The sequence below is a fragment of the Oncorhynchus masou genome, chromosome 24 (assembly GCF_036934945.1).
Source record: "Oncorhynchus masou masou isolate Uvic2021 chromosome 24, UVic_Omas_1.1, whole genome shotgun sequence".
Classification (NCBI taxonomy): Eukaryota; Metazoa; Chordata; class Actinopteri; order Salmoniformes; family Salmonidae; genus Oncorhynchus; species Oncorhynchus masou.
In genome coordinates this window covers 20,102,746-20,121,679 of record NC_088235.1, presented here as the reverse complement: position 1 = coordinate 20,121,679, position 18,934 = coordinate 20,102,746, and the positions used below count along the sequence as shown (strand labels likewise).

The window sequence follows — 18,934 nt, the reverse complement described above, 5'->3', positions numbered from 1 at the left end:
CCATAGCATACTAGAACTTGTCATGAAGATGTTACTACAGTGAATCCAATTGTTATATTTTAAATATTTAGAGAGCATTTGGTCAATACTGTACATTACACATTTTGCACAGATGTGACATTGTGAGAAACAGTAGCTTAATATTTCCTCCAAGATATCCATACCTTCTTGTTTGATGCTTGGGTGATGGGGCGCCCTCATTTGATGCTTTTGTTGTGTGTCAGCTGACGGAAATCAGTCTGCCTTTTTAACTGTTTGTCATTGTTCCTAATAATGACATTATTAACACAAGCTCTGCAAATGATAGACTTTCATTCTAGATACAGCCTCAAAATTGCTTCAATTACATTATTTTCATCGTTATGTAAATAGAAAACTTTAAACTGAAACGACAGGCTTAGATTATATCAGATCCACACCCTTCAACTGAAACAAGAGGCTTAGATTATATCAGATCCACACCCTTCAACTGAAACAAGAGGCTTAGATTCTATCAGATCCACACCCTTCAACTGAAACAAGAGGCTTAGATTCTATCAGATCCACACCCTTCAACTGAAACAAGAGGCTTAGATTCTATCAACTGAAACAAGAGGCTTAGATTCTATCAGATCCACACCCTTCAACTGAAACAAGAGGCTTAGATTCTATCAGATCCACACCCTTCAACTGAAACAAGAGGCTTAGATTCTATCAGATCCACACCCTTCAACTGAAACAAGAGGCTTAGATTCTATCAGATCCACACCTTTCAACTAAAACAAGAGGCTTAGATTCTATCAGATCCACACCCTTCAACTAAAACAAGAGGCTTAGATTCTATCAGATCCACACCTTTCAACTAAAACAAGAGGCTTAGATTCTATCAGATCCACACCCTTCAACTAAAACAAGAGGCTTAGATTCTATCAGATCCACACCTTTCAACTAAAACAAGAGGCTTAGATTCTATCAGATCCACACCTTTCAACTAAAACAAGAGGCTTAGATTCTATCAGATCCACACCTTTCAACTAAAACAAGAGGCTTAGATTCTATCAGATCCACACCCTTCAACTAAAACAAGAGGCTTAGATTCTATCAGATCCACACCTTTCAACTAAAACAAGAGGCTTAGATTCTATCAGATCCACACCTTTCAACTAAAACAAGAGGCTTAGATTCTATCAGATCCACACCCTTCAACTAAAACAAGAGGCTTAGATTCTATCAGATCCACACCTTTCAACTAAAACAAGAGGCTTAGATTCTATCAGATCCACACCTTTCAACTAAAACAAGAGGCTTAGATTCTATCAGATCCACACCCTTCAACTAAAACAAGAGGCTTAGATTCTATCAGATCCACACCTTTCAACTAAAACAAGAGGCTTAGATTCTATCAGATCCACACCCTTCAACTGAAACAAGAGGCTTAGATTATATCAGATCCACACCCTTCAACTGAAACAAGAGGCTTAGATTCTATCAGATCCACACCCTTCAACTAAAACAAGAGGCTTAGATTCTATCAGATCCACACCCATCAACAGAAACAAGAGGCTTAGATTATATCAGATCCACACCCTTCAACTAAAACAAGAGGCTTAGATTCTATCAGATCCACACCCTTCAACTAAAACAAGAGGCTTAGATTCTATCAGATCCACACCTTTCAACTAAAACAAGAGGCTTAGATTATATCAGATCCACACCCTTCAACTGAAACAAGAGGCTTAGATTATATCAGATCCACACCTTTCAACTAAAACAAGAGGCTTAGATTCTATCAACTAAAACAAGAGGCTTAGATTCTATTTCTACCCTCATCTTACATTCCAGTATTCAAACTTGTAAACGAGGCTGCATGGGATTTCTCTTAATGTGACTCCATGCAGCCTCGTTTCAGCATCATTATTTCTATACAGTGCCTTGCGAAAGTATTCGGCCCCCTTGAACTTTGCGACCTTTTGCCACATTTCAGGCTTCAAACATAAAGATATAAAACTGTATTTTTTTGTGAAGAATCAACAACAAGTGGGACACAATCATGAAGTGGAACGACATTTATTGGATATTTCAAACTTTTTTAACAAATCAAAAACTGAAAAATTGGGCATGCAAAATTATTCAGCAAAATTATACTTTCGCAAGGCACTGTACCTTCACTGATTATGTGGTACTGTATACTTTCACTGATTATGTGGTACTGTATAATTTCACTGATTATGTGGTACTGTATACTTTCACTGATTATGTGGTACTGTATAATTTCACTGATTACGTGGTACTGTATATCTTCACTGATTATGTGGTACTGTATACTTTCACTGATTATGTGGTACTGTATACTTTCACTGATTATGTGGTACTGTATAATTTCACTGATTACGTGGTACTGTATACCTTCACTGATTATGTGGTACTGTATACATTCACTGATTATGTGGTACTGTATACTTTCACTGATTACGTGGTACTGTATACCTTCACTGATTACGTGGTACTGTATACCTTCACTGATTATGTGGTACTGTATACCTTCACTGATTACGTGGTACTGTATACCTTCACTGATTATGTGGTACTGTATACCTTCACTGATTATGTGGTACTGTATACATTCACTGATTACGTGGTACTGTATACCTTCACTGATTACGTGGTACTGTATACCTTCACTGATTACGTGGTACTGTATACCTTCACTGAATACGTGGTACTGTATACCTTCACTGATTACCTTGTACTGTATACCTTCACTGATTACGTGGTACTGTATACCTTCACTGATTACATGGTACTGTATACCTTCACTGATTACGTGGTACTGTATACCTTCACTGATTACGTGGTACTGTATACCTTCACTGATTACGTGGTACTGTATACCTTCACTGATTACGTGGTACTGTATACCTTCACTGATTACGTGGTACTGTATACCTTACATTTACATTTACATTTAAGTCATTTAGCAGACGCTCTTATCCAGAGCGACTTACAAACTTCACTGATTACGTGGTACTGTTTACCTTCACTGATTACGTGGTACTGTATACCTTCACTGATTACGTGGTACTGTATACCTTCACTGATTACGTGGTACTGTATACCTTCACTGATTACGTGGTACTGTATACCTTCACTGATTACGTGGTACTGTATACCTTCACTGATTACGTGGTACTGTATACCTTCACTGATTACGTGGTACTGTATACCTTCACTGATTACGTGGTACTGTATACCTTCACTGATTACGTGGTACTGTTAGAGCCACATCCATCTCCACCAGCCTCACGTCAGGCTATCTTGTCAGGATTTGTGTAGAGATCATTATGTGCCACTGTTAAAACCACATCTATCTTGTCAGGATTTGTGTAGAGATCATTATGTGCCACTGTTAAAACCACATCTATCTTGTCAGGATTTGTGTAGAGATCATTATGTGCCACTGTTAAAACCACATCTATCTTGTCATGATTTGTGTAGAGATCATTATGTGCCACTGTTAAAACCACATCTATCTTGTCATGATTTGTGTAGAGATCATTATGTGCCACTGTTAAAACCACATCTATCTTGTCAGGATTTGAGTAGAGATCAGAGTTACAGAAGTCTGCTTGGCTTGCTTTAAGATAGAATGCTTTAGACAATGTGCGTATCCGCTGCTTTTTGAATAACTGAAATAAACTCAAATACAGTTATCAAGGGATAATTGTGTTGTATCTTTCTCCCTGACCTTAGCCTCTAACAGGTGGAGACGATTGCCCCCAGAGTATGGATCCACCTCCGAGGAGGAGTTTGGCTCCAACAGGACCTCCCCCAAACCCGGGCGCCCCCTGCGCCCACACCCGGTCCTGAGGGGTACCAGACTGGGGGGCTCCACCGGCATCCTCAACTCTGGTCAGGTTGGCCCTGGAGGCGTGGTCCTGAAACACCACATGAGAGAACAACAGGAGGAGTACGTCAAGGACTGGACCGCTCACAGCGAGGAGATTGCCAGGTACTCATCTAAGCTCAATTTATATGCCTCATGGACATGGCACAGGTGGTAAATATGATCTGGAGATAGGGCATCCCCAGGAATAGGTTAGTGTTTTCAATCTCATTAAACAATTGTGATCTTTAGTTAGTCCACTCTGAGGTGCTCTGTTTTGTCAAGCTGTAATAAATGGTTCCCGACTCAGTGGGGTCATGTGATAGAACCATCCCACTGGGCAAAAACTGGTTGAATGAACGTTGTTTCCACACAAAAATTTTAGTGGAAAACTGATTGGATTTGGATCAGGGAGACTGAACTGGGCAGACAGCAGTGAGAAAAGGACAGATTCATACTGCCTCAGAGCAAGCACAAGGAATGTCTTACAAAAGAAAGGACCTGCATCAGACAAGGAGATTGAAAGTAATGGAAGATAACGTTATGTTATCGCAAGTATCTCTTAGTGTAAACATTTTTTAGTTCAGGTTCCCTGCATACAATGCTTGTGTAGGATATTGTTGTTTACAAGTGAATATTGTCAATTCACTTCGGCCTCTAGATGGAGGTTAGACAATTTTCAATCTTTAGAATGGTTCTATGTGCTGTGTCAATTGATTATACAGTAGGCTAAGTGCTTTTTGTTGAGTCTGACATACAGATGTTCCTCAATGTCTAATGAGTAGTCTTAGGTAATACTGTCTCCTTGTGAGATATCTGTGTGTGTACTGATTTAGAGAAGTGTTCCAGCAGCCTGTCTGGTTACTTCCCTGTGTGCGTAGGATCAGTCAAGACCTAACCAAGGACCTGGCCATCCTTGCCCGGGAGATCCACGATGTGGCCGGAGAGATCGACTCGGTCAGCTCCTCTGGCACGGCTCCCAGCACCACAGTCAGCACCGCCGCCACCACACCCGGCTCCACTATTGACACCCACGAAGTGATAGGCCGCACGCAGGAAGGCACGCAGGATGGCTTGCAAAAGGTGTTTGACTTCTTCCTTCCTTCTACTACTAATGCTCAACATACTGCTTTAGCATAACTTTGGATTTGATCTGCTGCAGAAGGTGTGGACTGTGAACTGGCATTATGCTTTGATCTGCTGCAGAAGGTGTGGACTGTGAACTGGCATTATGCTTTGATCTGCTGCAGAAGGTGTGGACTGTGAACTGGCATTATGCTTTGATCTGCTGCAGAAGGTGTGGACTGTGAACTGGCATTATGCTTTGATCTGCTGCAGAAGGTGTGGACTGTGAACTGGCATTATGCTTTGATCTGCTGCAGAAGGTGTGGACTGTGAACTGGTATTATGTTTTGATCTGCTGCAGAAGGTGTGGACTGTGAACTGGCATTATGCTTTGATCTGCTGCAGAAGGTGTGGACTGTGAACTGGCATTATGCTTTGATCTGCTGCAGAAGGTGTGGACTGTGAACTGGCATTATGCTTTGATCTGCTGCAGAAGGTGTTGACTGTGAACTGTCATTATGCTTTGATCTGCTGCAGAAGGTGTGGACTGTGAACTGTCATTATGCTTTGATCTGCTGCAGAAGGTGTGGACTGTGAACTGTCATTATGCTTTGATCTGCTGCAGAAGGTGTGGACTGTGAACTGTCATTATGCTTTGATCTGCTGCAGAAGGTGTGGACTGTGAACTGGCATTATGTTTTGATCTGCTGCAGAAGGTGTTGACTGTAAAATGTAAAATGTTCTTATTGAGCTTTCATTGACCTTTCTCTGCTAATTTATTTAATACCTAATTAATCTAACTCATATTATGATAATCTGTAGCATGGTGATAGTATACATTAATAGCGAGTAGATACAGTATAACATGCTCCAGTCGTGGTGAAGTTGTGGAAACCACAGCAATCATACAGATGCCACAAATAACTGACCCTCATCACTTCCTCTTCCCCTCATAGCTGATTGACTGTGTGTTTGACGAGAGCCTCAACTTCAGGAAGATCCCTCCCATGGTGCAGAATAAGGCCCCTGAGATAAACGGACGCCCCCGCGCCCCAGACAGCCAGAGACGCACATGGAACAGAGATGAGGCGGTGTTGGACAGTCTGCTGCTCACATCTGTCTCTCAGCTGTCAGCCCAAATCAGACAGTCTGTTGACAAAACAGCAGGAAAAATACGGTAACAATCAAGCTCTTTGTGTTGTTTATCTCTATATCTGACATTCACAAGAGATCAAGGAGATGTTAGCAAAGCAAGTCTTAGCTCTATGAACTATGATTTTTCCAGAATATTGTTCAAAGACAAGGACAGGAATTGGGATGAGATTGAGAGCAAACTCCGATCTGACAGCGACATACCACTCCTCAAAACCTCCAACAAGGTAAGGAAAAAACAGGTTGTACATGTATTTTTACATTCTTTTTTATTTATTTTTAATAATGCATCATAACAAAGCAACTTTTATAAGGAAGATTTTATTCCTCTCTAATGCCACGACTTCCCCTTAACTCTCTTGTAATAGGACATCTCCTCTATCGTCTTGGAGCTGAAGAGAGTGGAGAAGCAGCTACAAGGTGTGAGAGCGCGGCAGACCACCGCTAAGAGGAGTGTTCATTGCAAATAGATTCAGACTTATATACACATTAGTTTCACTACATGCATTCCACCTGCTTCAACATATATGATCACAACCAAACACAAGCTCATCTTTTTCAACCATTCTCCTGTATTTCTCATGCAGTGATAAATATCATGGTGGATCCTGAAGGCACCCTGGATGCCCTGAGCAGCCTTGACCTGACCAGCCCCCTTACACCTAAGCCCTCTCCTGGTTCTCAGGGGCCCCAGTAGACCCTCCCAGGCCCTGCAACCAGGGTCTGTGTCAGCCAGAGACCTGGGAAGCCTGCACTTCAACCGCATCCACCCCAGTGGAGAAGAGAGTGCCATCACTCAGAAGTGAGGAGGTTCCCACCCTCTGATGCTTTATATACAGAACACCTGCCTTAAAGAACAATATGGCGTCTTTCGGGAATATTTCAGAATGAACCTCCACCACCCTAGTAACCTACCAAAGCTAACAGTAAAGAGTTTTTTATGTGAGCCAAGTTTCCAAACGTGAAATAAGTGTACAGTGGAGCAAACTCAAAATGTTTCTTATTCTATTTTGAATGGTAATTTATCTGTTTTGCTGGTTATCTGTTTTCTATCTATTTTCTGCACATTTGTCTAAAATACTGAATTTCAACTTCTCTGAGCAATTCTGTACCCAGAGAATCTTATACATTGTTATGGTGAAATGCAATTCACATGAAAAAAATGTTTTTACTGTTTGAAACGATTGTAACGACTGTTACAGTACCATGTTAAACTATGTTACAGTACAGTAATGCTTGTATGTAGCCTAAACGATACATTTTTGGAACGTGACGCAAACGGACCTCCGTTGGCTCCGTCTGCGTAGACATTGATTAGAGCCCTTAAGCCTGGTCCTTGACCTGAATTACATATTTCATATGATTTGCATTACTTGATATTTTTCCTGTTATGACTATGCGGTATCTTTGTAAACTGGAAGTGAAAAGGAAAATGTGACATTGACGGATCTTTTTCATCTTGGACTGTTCTGAGTCCCTCCCCTTTACTGTAGTATTTTATACAGTAGCATGAGTCCATAATGGTGTACCAGATGTACACCCTGAATGGCCTTTGTTGGAGAGAGCAGGTCGGTCTTCTACCAAGAGGACCTCTGTCTGTTTTGTGCTGATTTACAAGGACTTTATGAAACAACATGACTGCAACAAGGTTACCGTCAAAGTTGCATTAGCTGTAACCACTGTCATTAAAGACAGAAGTTACCGTCAAAGTTGCATTAGCTATAACCACTGTCATTAAAGACAGAAGTTACCGTCAAAGTTGCATTAGCTGTAACCACTGTCATTAAAGAAAGAAGTTACTGTCAAAGTTGCATTAGCTGTAACCACTGTCATTAAAGACAGAAGTTACCGTCAAAGTTGCATTAGCTGTACCCACTGTCATTAAAGACAGAAGTTACCGTCAAAGTTGCATTAGCTGTAACCACTGTCATTAAAGAAAGAAGTTACTGTCAAAGTTGCATTAGCTGTAACCACTGTCATTAAAGACAGAAGTTACCGTCAAAGTTGCATTAGCTGTAACCACTGTCATTAAAGACAGAAGTTACCGTCAAAGTTGCATTAGCTATAACCACTGTCATTAAAGACAGAAGTTACCGTCAAAGTTGCATTAGCTGTAACCACTGTCATTAAAGACAGAAGTTACTGTCAAAGTTGCATTAGCTGTAACCACTGTCATTAAAGACAGAAGTTACCGTCAAAGTTGCATTAGCTGTAACCACTGTCATTAAAGACAGAAGTTACCGTCAAAGTTGCATTAGCTGTAACCACTGTCATTAAAGACAGAAGTTACCGTCAAAGTTGCATTAACTATAACCACTGTCATTAAAGACAGAAGCTACCGTCAAAGTCGCATTAGCTGTAACCACTGTCATTAAAGATAGAAGTTACTGTCAAAGTTGCATTAACTATAACCACTGTCATTACTACATATATGAATGATGGTCATAAGACTATAGCAAGCCTTTTACTGACATTGAATCACTCACTATTCTACATTTCCATACGGGAGGATGTTATCATGTACTCATACAGTATGTGTGTATAGACTTGACATCCTCACTGCGTTTGCTGCTTCTCTTTAGTTCCCTTTTGGAGGGTTAGCATGACCATTTTACAAGCCTTTCATGTAAAGTTATGTGTCGTCGTATAAAATGTATTCAAGATCGTGCAACCGTATTTAGATACTTAAGCAATAGTGAAGTTAGGTACCAGAAAACATGCTCCATCTTTTCTGCTTCATATACAGACTTTGATGTCACTAAGTGCCCAGTTTGAATAGTAAAATGGCATAACGTTTTTTTTTAAGATGAGGAATCATCAAGAGTGGAATGAAATGGTATAATTTGTCAAATGTGTCAAAGGCTCTTCAAGTGTCACCGTCAGTGGTTTTAGGATTCAAAAGGACAAAAGCAAAAACCTAAATGGAACAGCTGATATCAGAATGAGATGCCTCTGTACCTATCCTCTGCACACCATCATGTTTGTCAGTATATTACATTAAAGAAAGAAAGTGATGGGAATACTGAAGTGCTCGGTACACTTTTTTTTGTTAATTTGAAAGTTTACACATCTTATCAATGTTTTACTTTTCTGTTTCATGTTTTGTATAAACCACCATTTTATTTATTTTGTCAATTCAATGTATTTTATTGTTGCAAATCATGATTTTTGTTATGTTACTTTTTTCAATTAAATAAAACGTTTAGATTCTTTACTTATTTACATGGATTTTTGCTGTAGAAACAAGACAGGTTGGTATACAATGAGTTATAGTTTGCACACCGATTTCATGGTAACTCGTACGTTTTCATACTGAGCAATTTTTAGACTGGTTTGTGTGCTCACCTTAACACTGATGATGGTTTGATACCTACACATTTGTATTTTCTTTTTCACCTTTCATTTATGCACTTTTCTGCTCAATGCACTTTTTGGGTATAATCATGTCCAAATCTCTATTTTTGCAGCCTCTGTTTTGGGTTTGTCCACAATGTGTGAGGGGTCTCCATCTCTCCTAGTAATCTTGTTGTGTGACCTATGCACCTGTAGCAGAAACTATTTCAAGGACATTTAAATAGTGCAGACAGCCATCCATAATTGCTCTGCCTTATACATTTTTCCTGACTTTTTAAAATGCTGAGTAAAATTACCTTTAGGAATGTACCGGAGTAAAAGTTGTCACAAATATAAATATACCCCTACAAATATACCCCTAAAACTAGCCTACTTAAAGAAATACTCCAAAAACTGTATTTTGGTATTTGTTTCATTAGTCCATTGTTGGCATAGTTCCAAAATGTTTTGCTTATCAGCAATCAAGTTTTCAAGATATATAACTTTCAAAATACAGAAATCATACAGAAATGGGCCTCCTTCCTACTAAACTACAATGTGGCAGTTACAGATCCATACAGCTATAGGGGCCTCCTTCCTACTAAACTACAATGTGGCAGTTACAGATCCATACAGCTATAGGGGCCTCCTTCCTACTTAACCCCACTGTAGAAGTTACAGATCCATACAGCTATAGGGGCCTCCATCCTACTAAACTACACTGTGGCAGTTACAGACCCATACAGCTATAGGGGCCTCCATCCTACTAAACTACACTGTGGCAGTTACAGATCCATACAGCTATAGGGGCCTCCATCCTACTAAACTACACTGTAGCAGTTACAGATCCATACAGCTATGGAGCCTCCAAGCGACCAAACTACACTTCCCTAGTTACGCTTAGACACAGGTGTTCATTACATGCTAGATAGCTAATTAGCACAGGTGGTCGTCTATTGTCTTCCGTCTGTTTTCTGGAGATTTGGCTGTATGGGAACACTAACCATAATCGCTATCAAGGTGTGTCACCTTTTTTTTTTTACGTTTAATAGAATTTTTTATTTCTCACTGATATGAAAGATAAGGTCCTTATGCTTCTAAAATCATACATCCTTCCATCACCAAAAACTACAGAATTACTGTGGATCATCCTGTAAATTATGTTTTTCATCTAACGTTAGTCTCTGACTCTTGAAACTACCTTTCCCACAAAACCTTTGGGCAAAGTGCTAAATTCCATCATCGAACTGCGACGTTGCCCAGCGCAACGTTTACTGATCCGAGGCGAATGACATGTAAACGTCAAGCTGGACCTTCATATTTTCAAACAACGGGGCAATCAAACTCAAGTCTTTACATTTAATTTAAAGGTAGTCAATGCCAAAGATAAGGTAAGATCTTGTTTGCCACTTTGGTCTTCCAATTTTGCATGTTTTTTCCTAAACTAACGTTAGCTAACTAGCTAGTAGCAGCAGAAGACTGGGGGTTTGCTAGTTACCAGTATATTTGATATAATGTTAGCTAGCTACCCAGCTATTAACAACATTGTTTTGGGCGACAACAAACTATCAGAATGAACAAATAAGGTTACATCGTAACGTTTGTCTAGTAGTGACACGCTATGGGAGTTGGCCTCTGCGGAGGTTCAGAGTCGGGAGGACGGGACAGGAGGGGAGGAGGATGGCGGAGTTGATCCAGTGTCACTCAACGAGAGAACCGTGTTCTTCATTGGGAATAAAGCAGGGGTAAGCTGTAGCCATCTTTATGACTGTGTGTCTGGAGAAACTAGCTAACAGTCCTCCTAATAGTGAGATCCGGGTTCTCTAAATTTGGTCCTGGAGAGCTACTGGGTGTGAAGGCTTTTGTTCCAGCACAGCAGTAACCTACAAATTAATTGTATGTGTCACATACACATGGTTAGCAGATGTTTGTGCGAGTGTAGCGAAATGCTTGTGCTTCTAGTTCCAACAGTGCAGTAATACCTAACAATTCCCCAACAACTTCCTAATACACACAAATCTAAAGTGGTGAATGAGAATATGTACATGTAATTATACGAATGAGCGATGGCCGAGCGGCATAGGCAAGGTGCAATAGATGGTATGTATTACAGTATATGCATGTGATATGAGTGATGTACGATATGTAAACATTATTAAAGTGGCAATATTTACAGTGCATTGTATAAAGTGACTAGTGATCCATTTCTTAAAGTGGCCAGTGATTGGGTCTCAATGTAGGCAGCAGCCTCTGAGTTAGTGATTGCTGTTTAGCAGTCTGATGGCCTTGAGATCCGGCGTTGAGGCCCGGCGTCGATGCACCCATACTGACCTCGCCTTCTGGATGGTAGCGGTGTGAACAGGCAGTGGCTCGGGTGGTTGATATCCTTGATAATCATATTCCCCCCTCTTAGGGTAAAACTACAATTTTGCTCCGGTGCCTCGACAGGTGAGTTTATTCTCAGTACCACTGATGTATTTTTATAGTAAGATACTACTATAGCTGTCTCTAGTAGTGTGAATTATATGTTGTTCTCTTCTAGGGATGAACCACCTAAACCAACTCTAGCGTTGGAGTACACCTTTGGTAGACGGGCGCGAGGACACAACATTGTATGACACTGCTTTCATTTGTACAATTCCAGGGAGCTGATGGTGTGTGATTATCAGTCTGACCTGTTGTTCTCCTCCTCCAGCCCAAAGACATAGCTCACCTGTGGGAGCTGGGAGGAGGTACCTCCCTATCAGACCTGGTTCAGATCCCCATCACTGCTCAGAATGTCAGGTCAGTCCCAGTCCCACCACCTAAACTGCTTCTTAAATGAGTAGTTCATCACATGCCCTCTTCTTTAAAGCCACTCTGCAGAGATATTGTGTTAATGAATGTAAAGAGGTCTGTGTGTGATTTCTCAGGTCTCTGTCTGTGGTGCTGGTTCTGGACCTGTCCAAGCCCAATGCTCTATGGGGAACCATGGAGAGGCTGCTTCAGACAACACGGACCCAGGTGGAGAAAGCTTGCTCCATGCCACAAAGGACAGTAGAGTCCAAAGCTGGGTCCAAGCAGCAGGCCCAGAACAGACCCCTAATGGTCCTCCCTAAAGACTACCCGGTAAGACAACTTTTTCTAGTAGTTATGATTTTTTTTAAAGCACAGCATTATTAATGTAAAAGGAGTCTTTGCTACATAGGATATTAACTCTGAGTCCCTCAACAGGACAGAGAGCTGATCAACCCCTTCCCAGTTCCACTGCTGATTATTGGCAGCAAGTTTGACATATTTCAGGTGAGATATGTGTTCTACTCATTTGAGAGGTATTGATATAAAAAAATTGATATAAAAAAAAAATTACACTACCGGTCAAAAGTTTTAGAACACCTACTCATTCTAGATTTTTTCTTAATTTTGACATTGTAGAATAATAGTGAAGACATCAAAACTATGACGGCCTGGGAACAGTGGGTTAACTGCCTGTTCAGGGGCAGAACGAAAGATTTGTACCTTGTCAGCTCGGGGGTTTAAACTCGCAACCTTCCGGTTACTAGTCCAACGCTCTAACCACTAGGCTACCTGCCTTGATGACAGCATTGCATACTCTTGGCATTCTCTCAACCATCTTCATGAGGTAGTCTCCTGGAATGCATTTCAATTAACAGGTGTGCCAACTTAAAAGGTAATTTGTGGAATGTATTTCCTTCTTAATGCTCTTGAGACAATCAGTTGTGTTGTGACAAGGTAGGGGGTATAGAGAAGATAGCCCTATTTGGTAAAAGACCAAGTACATATTATGGTAAGAATATCTCATATAAGCAAAGAAAATGAAAGTCCATCATTACTTTAAGACATGAAGGTCAGTCAATACAGAAAATGTCAAGAACTTTTACATTTCTTCAAGTGCAGTTGCAAAAACCATCAAGCGCTGTGATGAAACTGTCTCTCATGAGGACCACCACAGGAATGGAAGACCCAGCAGAGGTAACTGGGTCTTCCATTCCTGTGGTGGTCCTCATGAGAGACAGTTTCATCACAGCGCTTGATGGTTTTTGCAACTGCACTTGAAGAAATGTAAAAGTTCTTGACATTTTCTGTATTGACTGACCTTCATGTCTTAAAGTAATGATGGACTTTCATTTTCTTTGCTTATATGAGATATTCTTACCAGCAGAGGTAACTGGGTATTCATTACAGTTACCAGCCTCATAAATTGCAGCCCAAATAAATGCTTCACAGAGTTCAAGTAAGACGCATCTCAACATCAACTGTTCAGAGGAGACTGTGTGAATCAGGCCTTCATGGTCGAATTTCTACAAAGAAACCACTACTAAAGGACACCAATAAGAAGAAGAGATTTCCTTGGGCCAAGAAACACGAGCAATGGACATTAGACTGGTGGAAATGTGTCCTTTGGTCTGGAGTCCAAATTGTATCTTTTTGGTTCCAACCTCCGTGTCTTTGTGAGATGTGGCGGAACGGATGATCTCTACATGTGTATTTCCCACCGTAAAGCATGGAGGAGGAGGTGTGGTGGTGCTTTGCTGGTGACTTATGTGATTTATTTAGAATTCAAGGCACACTTAACCAGCATGGCTACCACAGCATTCTGCAGTGATACTCCATCCCATCTGGTGTTGGCTATCATTTGTTTTTCAACGGGACAATGACCCAACACACCTCCAGGCAGTGTAAGGGCTATTTTACCAAAGGATAGGTGAGAGTTAGACAGCCCGCCGTGTCGCTTTGTGTACAAGGAGCATCTATATATCCCATTTAGCAGACGCTTTTGTCCAAAGCGACTTACAAGTCGGCTGGGGCCACTACTTTTACATATGGGTGGCCCCAGCGGGAATCGAACCCACGACGCTTGGCGTTGCAAGCGCCATGCTCTACCGACTGAGCCACACAGGACCCACCAAGAAGGGGAGTGATGGAGTGGTGCATCAGATGACCTGGCCTCCGCAATCCGCCAACCTCAACCAAATTGAGATGGTTTGGGATGGGCCGCAGAGTGAAGGAAAAGTAGCCAACACGTGCTCAGCATATGTGGAAACTCCTTCAAGACTGTTGGAAAAGCATTCCAGGTGAAGCTGGTTGAGAGAATGCCAAGAGTGTGCAAAGCTGTCATCAAGACAAAGGTTTGCTATTTGAAGAATCTCATATAAAATATATTTTGATTTGTTTAACACTTTTTATGTTACTACATGATTCCATATGTGATATTTCATAGTTTTGATGTCTTCAGTATTGTTCTACAATGTAGAAAATGGTAAAGAAATGTAAGAAAAACCGTTGAATGAATAGGTGTTCTAAAACTTTTGACCGGGAGTGTATATTCACCCTGAAGAATGTAGTTGTTGGATTTGTGTTTACAATTGTTGGCTATTTCTGTTGATTTCTGTTTTTGTGGAAAAGTTAGCGTATGTGACTGATAAATGCATTTTCTTTGTAGGACTTTGACTCTGAGAAGAGGAAAGTGATCTGCAAGACCCTTCGGTTTATTTCTCATTACTACGCAGCTTCTTTAATTGTAAGAACCGTAGGCCTCATAGTCATTCACAGTTGCCAATGTGCCTATGCATATCAGTGTTTCACTGTAGGCTATATCAAACAAGTATCTCAAATGCTATGTTTGAGTGATGGTATCGTTTCATTACACAATATGTTCTATTCTTTCTGCCTCACCATTGTTCCCTCCTTTCACCTGTCTATTATCTACCTCACCATCTGTCCATCCTTTCACCTGTAGTTTACCAGCAGCAAGTCTGAGAGCTTGATGTCCAAAACTAAGAGCTTATTCACACAACTAGGATTCGGGACAGAGAAGGGGTAAGAGCTGTTGTACCCTCCATCTGTCCATGCCACAGTTTGTCAGTGCCACAGTTTGACAGTGCCATAATTTGTCATCATTTGAGAGGACTAGACTTATGCCCAGTATAAATAATGTCCTCTCTCATTCAACATTAACATAGATGTACATGTTTCCTCCTATACTGACAGGAAATCTATGTCCTCTGACCTCAGTAAGCCTCTAATCATTCCTGCTGGGATGGACTCCCTCAGCCAGATAGGTGAGTTGTTTAGCACCCCCTTGTGGTAACAATCATTACGGCAGTGTTAAAGTGCCCTACTGTTTATCATACTGATACTGTGTGTGTGTTGTTGTAACATGACACAATTGATGTCACTCTATTTTCCAGGTTCTCCCCCAACCACAGATGTGGACATTGGGACTCTTCATGCTAAAAACCCTCTAGATCTGTGGAAGAAAGTGTTTGAGGTTGTTTTCCCTCCTGAGGTAATACGGACAAATACCCTCTCATTCACACACACAGGTTGATATATATACAGTGCCTTGCGAAAGTATTCGGCCCCCTTGAACTTTGCGACCTTTTGCCACATTTCAGGCTTCAAACATAAAGATATAAAACTATTTCTTTGTGAAGAATCAACAACAAGTGGGACACAATCATGAAGTGGAACAACATTTATTGGATATTTCAAACTTTTTTAACAAATCAAAAACTGAAAAATTGAGCGTGCAAAATTATTCAGCCCCCTTAAGTTAATACTTTGTAGCACCACCTTTTGCTGCGATTACAGCTGTAAGTCGCTTGGGGTATGTCTCTATCAGTTTTGCACATCGAGAGACTGAAATTTTTTCCCATTCCTCCTTGCAAAACAGCTCAAACTCAGTGAGGTTGGATGGAGAGCATTTGTGAACAGCAGTTTTCAGTTCTTTCCACAGATTCTCGATTGGATTCAGGTCTGGACTTTGACTTGGCCATTCTAACACCTGGATATGTTTATTTTTGAACCATTCCATTGTAGATTTTGTTTTATGATTTGGATCAGTTTTGTTGGAAGACAAATCTCTGTCCCAGTCTCAGGTCTTTTGCAGACTCCATCAGGTTTTCTTCCAGAATGGTCCTGTATTTGGCTCCATCCATCTTCCCATCAATTTTAACCATCTTCCTTGTCCCTGCTGAAGAAAAGCAGGCCCAAACCATGATGCTGCGACCACCATGTTTGACAGTGGGGATGGTGTGTTCATTATGATGAGCTGTGTTGCTTTTACGCCAAACATAACGTTTTGCATTGTTGCCAAAATGTTCAATTTTGGTTTCATCTGACCAGAGCACCTTCTTCCACATGTTTGGCGTGTCTCCCAGGTGGCTTGTGGCAAACTTTAAATGACACTTTTTATGGATATCTTTAAGAAATGGCTTTCTTCTTGCCGCTGTTCCATAAAGGCCAGATTTGTGCAATATACGACTGATTGTTGTCCTATGGACAGAGTCTCCCACCTCAGCTGTAGATCTCTGCAGTTCATCCAGAGTGATCATGGGCCTCTTGGCTGCATCTCTGATCAGTCTTCTCCTTGTATGAGCTGAAAGTTTAGAGGGACGGTCAGGTCTTGGTAGATTTGCAGTGGTCTGATACTCCTTCCATTTCAATATTATCGCTTGCACAGTGCTCCTTGGGATGTTTAAAGCTTGGGAAATCTTTTTGTATCCAAATCCGGCTTTAGACTTCTTCACAACAGTATCTCGGACCTGCCTGGTGTGTTCCTTGTTCTTCATTATGCTCTCTGCGCTTTTAACGGACCTCTGAGACTATCACAGTGCAGGTGCATTTATACGGAGACTTGATTACACACAGGTGGATTGTATCTATCATCATTAGTCATTTAGGTCAACATTGGATCATTCAGAGATCCTCACTGAACTTCTGGAGAGAGTTTGCTGCACTGAAAGTAAAGGGGCTGAATAATTTTGCACGCCCAATTTTTCAGTGTTTGATTTGTTAAAAAATTTTGAAATATCCAATAAATGTCGTTCCACTTCATGATTGTGTCCCACTTGTTGTTGATTCTTCACAAAAAAATACAGTTTTATATCTTTATGTTTGAAGCCTTAAATGTGGCAAAAGGTCGCAAAGTTCAAGGGGGCCGAATACTTTCGCAAGGCACTGATATATATGTATGTATGTATGTGTGTGTGTGTGTGTGTGTGTGTGTGTGATACTGATCCATTAATCGTGTCATCCACCAGAACACCAGTGATCACCACAGAGAGCTGAAGGACCCAGCCAAGGACCCCCAGTATAGTGAGCCCCAGATTGACTCCATGAGGGCCCAGAAAGACACGGTATGAACCCTGTCTTAACTCCAATGTTTCTGAACTGATTGGTCAAAAGAAAAAGTGGGGGAAAAAATCAGAATTGGGCTGTTTGTGTAAACGCAACCCTAGGGTTAGAAGAGTTGGCTACAGCACACACTGTATGGGTCCATGGATATTGTCAAGATTATCTTGTTCTTCTAATCTAGATCAAACATCTCTACTTGTCTTCTAGTAAGCCCAGTTACACTGCATTGCCCCGTAATAACCCTGAACTAAAGTAAACTCTGGTGTGTATCTGGCTGTAGCCAAGAGTCCAGAAGATGTTTTATTGTTGCTGAATCAGATGGCACTCCCATTGGACAGGGATCATGTGATGGGTGGAGTCAGCCACTAAGAGTTGAGAGGCTGGGGTACTGAATCCATGCCAATACACAGAATATGGATACTAAAGACTCAAACATGTACCTTGATAGATGAGTCTAGGAACCCAGACAGAGCCATTAAGTGGAACTTGCTTCAGATGCAACCTTTATAGATGGGTTTTTATGAGGTCAGAATTCAGTTCCAGGTCACACTGAGTTCATATGTTTTTACCAGCAATACTGATTGACTGTCATAAACAGCATGTCAGATGTATCACCTAACTGAATCAGTCCCTGAACCCTGAGCTCAGCATCCAGAACAGCGTTCTGTTATACAGCTTACGCTGTTTGCCTTGCAGGGTATCCTGACATGGTTTTAACACTATAGGATAGATAAACCATGTAGAATGAACTCAAAACGCTCATGATAACATTGTGCCTTCTGTCTTTTCTACAGGAACTGGATCAGTACAAGAGAAATGCGTCCAAGTCTTGGAAAGGCCTGGAACTGGAGACCTAACTTAATGGACTCATCAGCTCTCTCAGCCAATGAGATCAAAAGAACAGAATGTTCTAAAGCACAGACAGACTTCAGCCATGGCAGACACCTGACTACTCGTTTAATAAACCGTACTGACTTCAGCCATGGCAGACACCTGACTACTCGTTTAATAAACCGTACTGACTTCAGCCATGGCAGACACCTGTCTACTCATTTAATAAACCATACAGACTTCAGCCATGGCAGACACCTGTCCAGTCATTTAATAAACCATACAGACATCAGCCATGGCAGACACCTGTCCAGTCATTTAATAAACCATACAGACATCAGCCATGGCAGACACCTGTCCAGTCATTTAATAGACCGTACAGACTACAGCCATGGCAGACTCCTGTCCAGTCATTTAATACACCGTACAGACTTCAGCCATGGCAGACACCTGACTACTCATTTAATAAACCGTACTGACTTCAGCCATGGCAGACACCTGTCCAGTCATTTAATAGACCGTACAGACTACAGCCATGGCAGACTCCTGTCC

The 18,934-nt window shown here is 41.2% G+C and overlaps 2 protein-coding genes across 3 annotated transcripts in view; both read left to right on the top strand.

Annotated features, from left to right (window-relative positions):
• Positions 1 to 9,293, top strand: part of LOC135511882 (centrosomal protein of 170 kDa-like) — a 54,995-nt gene extending 45,702 nt beyond the window's left edge. The window contains exons 9-14 of the mRNA XM_064933389.1: positions 3,730 to 3,988; positions 4,744 to 4,945; positions 5,884 to 6,104; positions 6,213 to 6,306; positions 6,448 to 6,499; positions 6,667 to 9,293. Coding sequence (XP_064789461.1) covers positions 3,730 to 3,988; positions 4,744 to 4,945; positions 5,884 to 6,104; positions 6,213 to 6,306; positions 6,448 to 6,499; positions 6,667 to 6,776 — 938 coding nt within the window. The 3' untranslated portion in view covers positions 6,777 to 9,293. The remainder of the gene's footprint in view (positions 1 to 3,729; positions 3,989 to 4,743; positions 4,946 to 5,883; positions 6,105 to 6,212; positions 6,307 to 6,447; positions 6,500 to 6,666) is intronic.
• Positions 9,294 to 10,663: 1,370 nt separating this feature from the next.
• dync2li1 (dynein, cytoplasmic 2, light intermediate chain 1) lies at positions 10,664 to 18,507 on the top strand. 2 transcript variants are annotated; one of them, XM_064933388.1, is made up of 13 exons: positions 10,664 to 10,803; positions 11,025 to 11,157; positions 11,826 to 11,860; positions 11,955 to 12,024; positions 12,108 to 12,196; positions 12,325 to 12,520; positions 12,626 to 12,694; positions 14,856 to 14,933; positions 15,153 to 15,232; positions 15,404 to 15,474; positions 15,604 to 15,701; positions 17,458 to 17,553; positions 18,346 to 18,507. In XM_064933388.1, exons 1-13 carry the CDS (start codon positions 10,790 to 10,792, stop codon positions 18,406 to 18,408), a joined length of 1,092 nt encoding a protein of 363 aa, XP_064789460.1. In that variant the 5' UTR covers positions 10,664 to 10,789; the 3' UTR covers positions 18,409 to 18,507. The 2 variants fall into 2 exon arrangements, with proteins under 2 accessions (XP_064789460.1, XP_064789459.1); XM_064933387.1 differs by having other exon boundaries at positions 11,022 to 11,157.
• Positions 18,508 to 18,934: the final 427 nt, after the last annotated feature.